Genomic DNA, 12,126 nt, shown 5'->3' with positions numbered 1-12,126 from the left:
ATACGACCATTATTTCTCCAAATTAAGCTGCTAACACAATCAAGGATCCAAAACACGGGACCCGTTGGTATTCATATACTCGATTAGGGAACTAATTATAATTCATACCAGTGTTTATTTAGGTAATTGTTGTATTTAGATGACAGTACAAAATAATCTACTCATACTTTTTTTTTCTCTAGATAATTGCAAGTTAGCAACAAACCATGAACAACCAACTTTAAAAGACCAATCGAGTTTTTTTTTTTTTCCATGACAAACTATATAATATATTACACATATATTTACAAGAGTGATGTTGTAGATATCATCTTTTTAGATCATATTTGACGGTTAAAGGTTGGATTTCCTTTTAAGGTCATTAAAAATAGAGTTGCAATATAGATGCACCATTGCAATAATGGTGTCACAACGCAACATGGTTGTACTATATATGGTCTCAAAAGATGATCTTTCTAACAGTAAGTTTACAATATAATCACATGAATAGTTTGGGGCACTATCATACAGCTGACATTCTTAATAATAATAGTCTGATCCAATATCTTAATGTATATGATGTTGGATTTCTACTTGTTCATCTCGGGTTCGAAACTCCTCATTCTCCTAACTTATTGTAATAGTTTCAAATCTTCATTCTTTCTTTAATAATAATAAATTAAAAATATTTATAAAAAATAAAGAAAAAAAAAAACTGACGTTCTTATTTCATGCAAGTTTTCTCATTACAATGAAGGTAGTTGGTCAGAAACACACAATTCGGCGTCTTGTGTCTTTGAGCTGAATTTGACATCTACACCTAAATCAAATGCTAATTAATACTCATGCATGTATACGTTTTGGTTGATTGGTTTACCATTTTATGTCATGTCATTTTCTTAAGAAAAATTAATTAAGCTCAATTAAGAATGAAATTAATTTCAAAAAGGTCAGATGAGGTCGTTTTATTTTCTACCGACAATGGTTGGTGGAATCCAAAGATACAAGCCACAATGGAATAAACCCAAGAATCAAGTGAATTTTATCAGTGCACACCAAAAGTGCGTATTTAATATTACACAAATAAAAAAAACTGAGAGGTTTCAGGTTTGAAGTTCCAAGTTGACAAGTCTGCTTGGCTATGGTTAGGGAAATGTTAAAATGACTCTGTGAGTCTTCCTGACCTCTGAAAGGATTGGATAACTATGACTTGCTACCAGTTGTCTCATTTTTGAAGAAAAAAAAATATTACACAATTGAACAAAAATCGTTAAACTATTTAACCTAATAGGATTTAACGATTCTAATTTCGATGTATAACTTAAATGTGCATTTTTAATGTGCACAAAAGAACAAGGATCCTCTTTGTGGGGATACAGGAGATCAATCAATCATGTCCCTTCATCGTACATCATGCGGTTATAAATCATTTTAAATTTTAAATTTAAAAGTGAATATAAATAGTACCTAATGAAAACTGACCATACGATATATGATGAACGGATAAAATTGATTGATTTTCCGGATCCCCACAAAGAGGATCCTTGTTCAGCACAAAAAACCTAAAAAATCCAGACGGTCAAATTTATTTCCATTAAATTTAAGGAAAACTAATGAAAAGGGCTTGAAAACTTTGAGTTTTAATGATAAGGACAAAATAAAGGGTAAAGTGAATAGTACCACGATTGACTTTTTAGTGTAAAAATGTGGTTTTTCGTTAAAGTGAACAGTACCGGGTGCTTTTCGTTAAAGTTCCTTTAAATTTAATGGTGCTTCACATCATGCACAAACCCATGACCCATATTTAATTTTTCTGGTCTGATCCATGACCCATCTTAATTTCTTCAAATAAATTACAACCCATGACCCGGCTTTTTTTTATATCCTCACGTGCAGGGGATGCAGCAGCTGACCTTCTCCTCTGTCCTCACACGTGCAGAGGATGCAGTAGCTGACCTACCACCCTCTACACAACCCCACTCTTTTTCTAGCGCGTGATCTGCACTCTCGAATCTTGATATGCTCTTCCTTCGCGCTTTGCCGTTTCCAGCCAGAGACCCAAGACTGCTCGCTGTGTGCTTTGAATCCCCACATGCATTTATGCCAATCAGAATTGTTTTTCAGTCGATAAAAGTAAATTTCATTAAGAGAGAAAGCTAGTATAAGGTAAGAGCAAGTCCACCGGAGTGGACTTTGTCCAGGACCCAACATAAAAACAGGGCCAACACCCTGTCAATCAAGTCCACCCCTTCATGTTGACTGGTACCCAGCCCGAGCTGGGCTCTGGACCAGCCCAAAAGAGACTGAGACAGAAGTCGGGGAGTTGGCCTGGCGCGTGCGCTTCACGCAGGCGTGGCGCGAGTGCCCAACAAGGTTTCAGAGCGCGGGCCCGCGTGTAGGCGCACTCAGTCCCCCCCCCCCCCAAGTTGGCGACGTGGCTTCCTTTATGCTGTTGGATTTCCAACGGCTAGTTTTCTAGACCGTTGGATTTCCAACGGTAAAAAAAAATTTAAATTTTACTTTTAAAATAGACCATTGGATCAAAGATCAACGGTCTAGGTTTTTTTTCACAAAAAGTAAATAAAAAAAAACCCAACGGTCATAAATATGACCGTTGGCCACGTGGCAACTCCCTAGCTCTTGGATTTGAATACTTTTCAAATCTAACGGTCCAGATTAATTAACTATATTAAAATTCATTAAAAATTATTACAAAATACAGAAATTTTTTTTAAAATGTTAATTTTTTTCCTATAAATACCTAACCCTCATCTTCTACCTTTACACCACATTTCAATATTTTCTACACTTTAAGAGAAAAAAATGTCTTCGTGGAAGCTCATTGAAGATGTTACGTTGTGTGAATGTTGGGTTCACACTACTCATGACCCGATTATGGGTAATGAGATGGATAAGCGAGAAATGTGGAGCAAAATTACGAAAGCGTTTTGCGATGTACATGGAGAAAACGCCAGAACTAGTCAAGGTCTTCAAGGTCGTTGGAAAAAACTCAACGCATCCTTTACTTGTTGGAAAAACGCCATCTCTCATGCTTCCGGTAACCTCCGTAGTGGGACAAGTTTAGCGGATCAGGTGACAATATTTTTATTTATTTATATGCATTCCACTCACATTAATATTTTGATTTATTTAATTTCGTATGTAATTTTTATATGCATTCCACCCGCTTCAAAATTTTAATTTATTTAATTTCTTATGTAATTTTTATTTAATTTCTTATGTCATTTTTATGTAATTTATATGCATTCCACCCGTATCAATATTTTGAATTTATTTATTTGTGTTACACCTGCATTTTTTAACACTATGTTATCCCACATTTTTATAGACACTACAAGCTCAAGCATTATACAATTCAAAGAACGGGAACAAATCATTCACTAGATGGGAATGTTGGCAAATTGTCAAAGATTGCCCTAAATACAAAATTGTGGCAATTGGTCCAAAAGTTGTCATGCACGGTATAGGTCTACATAGTTCTCCAGAACAAGACATGGTCGAACAAGAAGCCGACACATTTCAAGACACGGAAGGGACGCCTGAACAAGTGCCCGATACCCAACCGACTCGTCAGTCCCTCAGGCTTCCAGGTAAAAAGGCATCAAAGAAAAAAGGTAGTTCTTCCAAAAATGACTACACTAAATATATGGAGGAACTTGCTCGCCAAATTGAACTGAACATGGCACGGGAAAAGGCTAGAGATGAGGAAAAAGTTGCTGCTATGGCAGCAATATTAGTAGCTATTGAGGCCCGTGAAGCGGCGGCTGAGAGACAAAGAGAAGTAGTTAATCGAGAGAACGAGCTGGTTAGAGAAGCACTTCATCGAGAAAATGAATTGCTTCGAGAAGAAAGGATGGCTCAAGCAGATCGTGACACTATGAGCAAGTCTCTAGTAGGATTGTCTCCGAATTCTAAATATTTTTGGACATCGGAAAAAAGAGATGTCATGCGAAGGAGGCGTGCAAGAGATGCGGAAACAAGTCAAGGGGGTTCTAGCTACACAAATCATGGCAACCAAGATCCTAGCACCACATATCCTAACTCGAGAGACTTTGTATAATTTTTATGTAATTTCTTATTTTTGTAAAACTTTATTTAATTTCTTATGTTTTTTCTTTTTTTAGGTTTGAACTTTATTTAATTTCTTATGTAATCTTTATGTTATTTCTTATTTATTTTTATTTAATTTATTATGCAATTTTAATGTAATTATTTATTTTTAAACTTTATTTCTTTTGTACTTTATTTAAACTCATGAAATAAGATTACATAAACTCACCAAATAAATTTAAAAACAAAACACACTACATAGAATTACATAAACTCACCAAATAAATAGAATTACATAAACTCACCAAATAAACTTAAAAACAAAACACACTACATAGAATTACATAAACTTAAAAAAAAATACAATGTATTCTTCAACCACAAGCCTCATTCTAATTATCTTCGCCTTCATGCAATCCCCACTGGTGCTCAATCAAGTCATTCTGGCGGGTTACGTGCCAGTATGGCTCTTGCACATTAGTGTACCGCTGAACGATCAATTCATTGTAACGTCCATCGCGTTCCAACGGCTCGTGTTGCACTGGATCCTTGGTCCGGTCATGAGCACAATAGATACGTGTTCTTGAGTTGTTCATCAGATCCGGCTCATATCCATCGACGGCATCATAATCATACTCATCTTCAACAATCATGTTGTGGAGAATAATACACGTCATCATGATGGATCGAAGAGCCTCGACATCAAACATTCTAGCTGCAGCCCTGATAATCGCCTAACGAGCTTGCAGGATACCAAAACAACGCTCGACATCCTTCCTACACCCTTCTTGACATTTTGCAAAGTGTTTTTCCTTTTCAGTCTGTGGATGTAGCACTGTTTTGACAAATGTTGACCACCTTGGGTAAATGCCATCTGCAAGGTAGTATGATCCCTCGTATTGGGTACCATTAACCCAATATGTGCATCTTGGCGAGTTTTCTTGCAGCAGTTCGTCGAACACTGGGGATTGGGCAAGGACATTTAGGTCATTCTGAGCTCCTGGAACACCAAAAAAAGCATGCCAAATCCATGTATCAAATGAAGCCACCGCTTCCAAAATTATGCTTTTGGCTCCTTTTCTGTCGCCATATGCTCATTGCCAAGCACTTGGACAGTTTTTCCAAGTCCAGTGCATGCAGTCAATGCTTCCAATCATGCCAGGGAAGCCTCGCATCTCACCCTTCCTCAGAAGCCTGCGCATGTCCCTTGGCGTGGGTGTCCGGAGGTACTCATTGGTGTAGAGGGCTTCAATTGCAGAGCAAAACCGCATCAGGGACTCTGGAACAGTTGTTTTTCCCATCCTCGCGATCTCATCCACTTGATCTGCAGATGCTCCATATGCAAGCATTCGCAAGGATGCCGTAATTTTTTGCTCGGGAATAAGACATAGAACATGAAAAGCATCCTCTTTTTGCACAAAGTATGGATCATGGTTGCAAATATCACTCATGATTTTGTTGAACAAATTTCGTTGCATTCTAAAACGACGTTTGAAAATATGATCAAGGAATATGCTATTGGGAATAAAATAATCTTCCAATAGATTTTTACCTCGTTTTTCCCTTTTTCTATCGAGGTTTGCAACACGTCTTAGTTTGGCTATCTGACCCACGGCTTCCATGACACGGCGGGAATGTGAGGCCTTCTGCCTTCTATGGTGATTATCCTCATCCTCCTCCATGAAGAAAGCCTCATCTCCACCTCCACCTTCCTCGAGATTGGCCAATTCTGCCTGTTGTGCCAACAATCTTTGTTGTTGCTCCTGCAACTGTTTATACACCCTTCTTGAAGAAGACATTGTAATAAGAACTCAAGATTTGAAAACGATGAACAAGGATTCTGAGCTAAAAAGAATGATTGAGCTTGGTGTGAGGATGGATGTAGGGATGTAGGGTTTATATGGACAAAAAAAGAAAGGATGAGGTTCTGGACAATGCCACGTGGCACTTCGTGATTGGTTGAAAATCTTATCGAAATCTTGGCTAAATTATTGTAAACCGGAAATGACACGTGTCGTGTCGGGATTGGTCGAAAATATTATCGGAAATCTATCAACAAAATAGTACGTTCAGATAATGACACGTGGCATGACGTGATTGGTTGAAAATCTTATCGAAATCTTGGCTAAATTATTGTAAAACGGAAATGACACGTGGCGTGTCGGGATTGGTTAAAAATCTTAGCGGAAATCTATTCACAAAATAGTACGTTCAGATAATGACACGTGGCGTGATGAGATTGGTTAAAAATTCTATCCGAAATTAAAACTATTTTATTTTTTTATTCTTTTAGAAAAAATTTAAAAATATTTTAAATGGGCTGGGTGCCAGCGCATTTTGTAGGGATAGAGATCGTTTGTACCAGCGTATTTTTTCACTAGGTGCTAGCGCATTTTTTTAGGGGTGGAGATGTCTTGGCCTATTACTGTTCATTGGAGTCTGTTACTGTTCACTTGAGTGGAGAAATGCGCTGGGTGCTGGCACAAAGTCCTTAGGGGTGGACTTGCTCTAAGAACAACTCAAAAAGAGAGTCCAGAGAAGCCAAGCAAAAGCCCAACTCAATACAAGAAAATTACAATGAAATGGGCCCAGAAAAGCATAGACATGAAAATGTAAAGCAGCCACCTCCACCAAAACAGCACCACCGCCATCATAAATCTGTTGCCATCACCTGGAAGAAGGGCCGAAGAACCAAATGGATGAACAAAAAATGGGGGTAGCGCTGAGAGCGCTCCCATAATCCTACCAAATAGTGCAAAATGCACTTTAAATGCTACGAGCCACCAAAGTGCTAGGAAGAGACACCCAATGAAACGAACAGTAAGGGTGGATGGTTGTAAATTCATAATGAGGAGCGATATTTGGAGAGAAGCAAGGTATAGAAGCCAGATCTGAGATAAACTCAGGGACAACTGAGACCAAGCTCAGAGCAATATGAGATACAAAATACTTAGGGAGAAAAAAGCTGAAAACTAAATGCATAAAAAGTAAATCAAAATCACCAACCATGGTGGTTTGGAGAACTGAAAAACGGGATGAAGTAGGGGGAGGAAGGGGGGATGGGGAGGTAAGGGGAAAACGGAGGGAGATAAGGGGAGAAAGAGAAGAATCAGAGGGTGGAAGAAAGGGGAAGAGGGAGGAGGGCGAGGGGGGATAGGCACTGTTGCCGCCAACCCTAAGCAGGAGCAAGGAGTCGATGGCTGAGAAGGTTTCAAAAGTTTAGGGGTTTCTGGGAGAGAATGAGGGGCACAAAGTCATAGGCTGAGCATCTGCTAATCAGAATTGGACGACTGCTTTCGAGCCCGCGAGACCCATCTCATTTATTAACAAATAACGATAATAGACAAGATTCGAGAGCTAAAGATAAAAATAACAAGAAAAATGTTAAGGGGATTCTCTCGGAAGTCAGACTCTTTATGAATTCTCAGCCGCCTTTTGTTTTTTAACATTATAATGTTAGTAAGGAAATTTACGTTAAATTATAAAGTATTAGAGAGTCCATAGAGAGTTTCACTTTTGAAATAGACCACTTAGCATTTCTCAAATAATAAAGAAATAACCAATTAAACAAAACTTAAGAAATTGTAAGAGACTTTTTCAAAATTGGACTCTTCATGGATTATCCGCCACCTCATGCTTTTGTCACAATATTTTATAATGTTGGCACATAATCGATGTTAAATTGTGAGGCGACAAAAAGTGCTTAAAAAGTTCCACTTTTAAGATAATATCCTTAGCATTTCTCAAAAGACTTATGCAAGTAATAAAGAGTTAATACTACTTGGAAAAAAAATTAAGAGTTAATACTGCTCTTAAGGGTGCCTTGATTTTCAAGTCTTTGGTTGAGTTTCAATTACTCAAGAAAACAAAATGAAAATAATATTATTCCAAAGTCAATGTTAACTCATTTTGTAAATACAGATAATGTTATATCCGATAAATTAATGAATTTGTAATACAAGTAATTGAAAACGTTTATGCATTCGAAATTTTATAATGGATTATTCGGTTCTTTTGTAAGTGCAATGAACATTGCGTTGTTTATTAAATTTCAGATTAATGGTCTTGGTTGGATTACAATATAAAATATATGGCTTAGTACATAGGACCATTAGCTGTTATCCGTTATTCATTGAAGGCCATGTGACCCTAATTCTTTCGGGCATAGACCACCAGAAGGTAAACTAAACAATATACATTATTTATTGTAAGAAATAAACAAGTAAATGACCTTTAATTAATTATCAAATTAAATAGTTAATGTAGCTTAAGATAAATTGAATTGAGAGCATTTGTAAAATACTATTCTGCCTTTGGCATGGTCTACAAATTACAGTGGCTAGTGAAGAACGTCTCAAATTGAGTTTGGGAGTTTTCGGACAATACCTCTTATAACCAGATGGGTGAGAGAAAATGGATTTAGAGCCCCTCTAAGTACCGGTAAGAGAAGTATATAACTAGATTAATAACTAATTGGTATTAGGACAATAACTAACGACATAAGCTCAATAGCGGACTTCTCTTAAAGATTGCTTCATCAATTAGCGGCAAAAAAAGCAACAATTAGAGAATGACTTAACCTGCATCTAAGATGTTATTATGGTGATATTTTAAGTCAATCGAGTATTGTCACGTGAGGAAATTAAACACATAATAATACATGATTAGCTATATGTATTTAGAACCAATATAACATCGTGAGGAGATAAACCTTAGTAAAAGGAACTTGACCAGTTGAAGGCCACACTCACCAGAGCTGGGAGTCAAACCATCTACAGGGTGAGTTGTGCCCGCCTGGGCCTGGATAGTATCCAAATCCAAAAAGATCATGAGTTAAACCATCTAGCTGGTCAAGTTGCCATACCCAAACCCTTACGCAACCTTGAAGGACAATTAAGTCACAGAAAAAAAATTCTCAGAACCAGACAAGAAGTCATGGCATGTTCACAGTTACCATCCAAAAGATGGAGGAGGATTCTCTCTCCTTCCCTCTCCTCCTATTTGAACGGTTACTGTTTAATCACGTCAACATCTTATATTAATTTTTTTATAGAGATAATACGACGAAAAAACAATATGTAAGAAGAGGGGATGAGAATAAAACAAGGGGAGGAAAACTAATGAAAATGACTTGAAAACTTTGAGTTTTAATGATAAGAACAAAATAAAGGGTAAAATGAATAGTACCAAGATTGATTTTTTTAGTATAAAAATATGGTTTTTCGTTAAAGTTCCCCTCTCCAAAAGAGAGGACATTTGCAAGACAAGAAAAGTATAATCTAATGCAAATTGCGTTATCAGACAAAAGTAATTGCAAATTTAATTTAATTAACTAAAGTTGGAAATTATTGTTTTTTGGTTGGGGAGTTTAAAGTATTGATGTATTAAAAAGGGGTGGGATTGGTGATGGGATGATAGGGAGGCCTGAGGCGCTTCTTCTCTATCTATGGCGGTCACTCTCTTACCCTTCTCTCTCACCGGCTACCTAACTTCTTCCTTTCACACTCCCAGTCTTTGACCGAGAGCCACCGAGTCGAACCGGGTTGACTCTCTCTCTCTTTCTCTCAATCGGTATTGGTTTTGTAGACGGAAAGTTTAGAGCTTGAAGGTGGAAGATAAGGCTGCGTTAGGTGAGTTTGTGAATGTTTGGTTGGTTGGTTTATTGAGAAAGGTGATTTATTTTTGTTGGTTTTAATAGAAAGTGTTTGATTGGTTTAGAGGAAGATGATGAATGGGAATAAGAATGGAGGCGGAGGGGGCGGAGGGGGCGGAGGAGGCGGCGGAGGAGGAGTGGGGTTTGGCGGGATAGTGAGCGACTACATTCGGAGGCACCACAGGCACGACCTTAACGACCATCAGTGTACATCTACTCTCGTCCGGCACATCAAAGCCCCTGTCCATCTTGTACATCTCTCTCTCTCTCTCTCTGTATCTATCTATGAAGCTGTAGGATTTTTATTTATTTGATTAGTTTTGATCTGGGGTTTGTCTATTGGAGATGTAAATATCATGCATGTCACAAATTGGTAGGTGGGTGTTCATGTTACAATTGGATTTGGAGTTTAATGTAGGAGTTGTGGCATCAGTTTGTGAAGATCGGGTTACTGGGATTCGACATTTCGGATTGTTTTTGCTCTATAAAGTTTTGTTCTTTTTCCTTAGGACATGTGTGATCGCATTTCTGGAGAGTATCTGAGCTTTAATCTGTGGAGTTTGTATTGGATTCCTTAATGTTTTTGCCTACATTGATGTGGGGTGTTGATCGATTAGATCATTGTAGCTCTTTAATCACGGTGTCTCTGCGTGTGTAGTTGTTAAGAAAATTGGGGAGAAATAGAAAAAAGAAAGGAAATTTTGATTGCTTTTCTGGTATTTTTTTATGTTCGATTGTTTCTTATTCCTTGTTTCCAATGGAAGATTAAGGTGTGTTTGAGAGAGATTCTCATTGAGTATGAGCAGTTATCCCTCTTTGGTAATGTGAATTGTTTTGTTTCTCTTCAGGTTTGGTCGTTGGTAAGACGATTTGATCAGCCACAAAAGTATAAACCATTTGTCAGCAGGTGTGTGGTGCAGGGGAACCTTGAGATTGGAAGTCTCAGAGAAGTTGATGTTAAGTCTGGGCTTCCTGCCACTACAAGTACTGAAAGATTGGAACTTCTTGACGACGAGGAGCATATTCTTAGCATTACAATAATTGGTGGGGATCACAGACTTAGGGTATGGAGACCCTTTCCTTTTATAATTCAGCACATTCTTCTGTTTTCCTTTTATTTGGTTGCACATTTCTCAGCATGCAAGCTAAAAGGTTAACTAGTTCACAAGATTTTAATATGAAGTTCTGTGTTCATCGGAGTCTCTGCATATTAGTCTGAAGTTTTTGGGCCCGTTGAACGTGATCACATCAAAATTTAATGGAAACAGTAAAAGATTTCCTGAAACAGGTTTCAGCTTTGGCTGCTCAAATTTAAATTTACGGTGTTGATTCTTTTTTCCTTTTAATCAGTGACCACTGGCATCGGTCTCTAAGTTTAATATTGGTACTTGATGGCATATATATGGTTGAATTTGGATGATGTTATCGACTTGAATCTGACTGATAATGTAAGATACATATGAACGATTACACATATATCAATCCTTAGGGTTAACCATAAAACTCTCACGCTATCTGCACTAAGCAGCAACGAGGCCTCTGTTGACTACAGTAGGCCTGTATACAAGCCTCTGAGCCGAAAACTGATCCTCATATAATTTCTGGATCAGTGAGTGGATCTCGTGAACGGAAAATGTGGAGCCCTTGTTTTTTGGTGGATCCTTTTGTTCTGCTATTATGCAACCAGCCTATATATACTTAACTTGTTCTTATTATTTTTTCCTCAGAACTACTCTTCAATCATCTCCCTCCATCCAGAGATCACTGATGGAAGACCGGGGACTCTGGTGATTGAGTCATTTGTAGTTGACATTCCTGAAGGGAACACCAAGGATGAGACCCGCTACTTTGTCGAAGCCTTGATCCAGTGCAATCTCAAATCACTTTCAGACGTCTCAGAGCGACTTGCGGTACAGGACCGAACTGAGCCAATTGATCGGCTCTGAAAATTGGAACCGATAACACGTGTTGGAGGCGAGAGAGACTGCCAGGGATGAAGCTTCCGAGGCTTTCGTAACTTGGAGGTTTGGGAGACGGACAGGCAGTTGTACACTTCAGACGTCTCACACACGAAACGCCCTCGTATTTTTGCTTGCGTCGGTACAAAATTAAATTGTTAAACTTCCTGTGTGTAGGATCGTAAGAACCACAGCTGATAAAGGTTTCTGTAACCCTTTCGCAAATGAAAAGTACAGGAAGAAAAAAGGGACGGGGTTCTGTTTTGGTGATATGATTTTGGTCGTGTACATATATGCCGAGAGACGGCGTCTGTACACTGCTTTTGGATGCTTTCAGCTTCTGCTTCTTGCTTTTCTTAACCTCTTGCTTCTCTTCTCTAATAATGTTACCAAAGGTGGAATCCATTGCGGAGGCGGCGGCGGCGGCTTGTCGGAATCGGAACAATTCCTCCTGAATATGCTTAC

General features: G+C 38.2%; 1 protein-coding gene across 1 annotated transcript; it reads left to right on the top strand.

The window, feature by feature from the left end:
* Positions 1-9,444: 9,444 nt before the first annotated feature.
* LOC126629192 (abscisic acid receptor PYL8-like) lies at positions 9,445-12,021 on the top strand. The gene is made up of 4 exons (XM_050299133.1): positions 9,445-9,680; positions 9,769-9,954; positions 10,552-10,767; positions 11,431-12,021. Exons 2-4 carry the CDS (start codon positions 9,775-9,777, stop codon positions 11,647-11,649), a joined length of 615 nt encoding a protein of 204 aa, XP_050155090.1. The 5' UTR covers positions 9,445-9,680; positions 9,769-9,774; the 3' UTR covers positions 11,650-12,021.
* The last annotated feature ends 105 nt before the right edge of the window (positions 12,022-12,126 follow it).

Source organism: Malus sylvestris, chromosome 7, assembly GCF_916048215.2.
Source record: "Malus sylvestris chromosome 7, drMalSylv7.2, whole genome shotgun sequence".
Taxonomy (NCBI): Eukaryota; Viridiplantae; Streptophyta; class Magnoliopsida; order Rosales; family Rosaceae; genus Malus; species Malus sylvestris.
This window is presented reverse-complemented; position numbering and strand designations above follow the sequence as displayed.

Coding starts and splice junctions, on each gene's coding strand:
- LOC126629192 (XM_050299133.1), top strand. CDS start 9,775: ATGATGAATGGGAATAAGAATGGAGGCGGAGGGGGCGGAGGGGGCGGA. Junction 9,955..10,551: donor TCAAAGCCCCTGTCCATCTT/GTACATCTCTCT, acceptor GTTTCTCTTCAG/GTTTGGTCGTTGGTAAGACG. Junction 10,768..11,430: donor GTGGGGATCACAGACTTAGG/GTATGGAGACCC, acceptor TTTTTTCCTCAG/AACTACTCTTCAATCATCTC.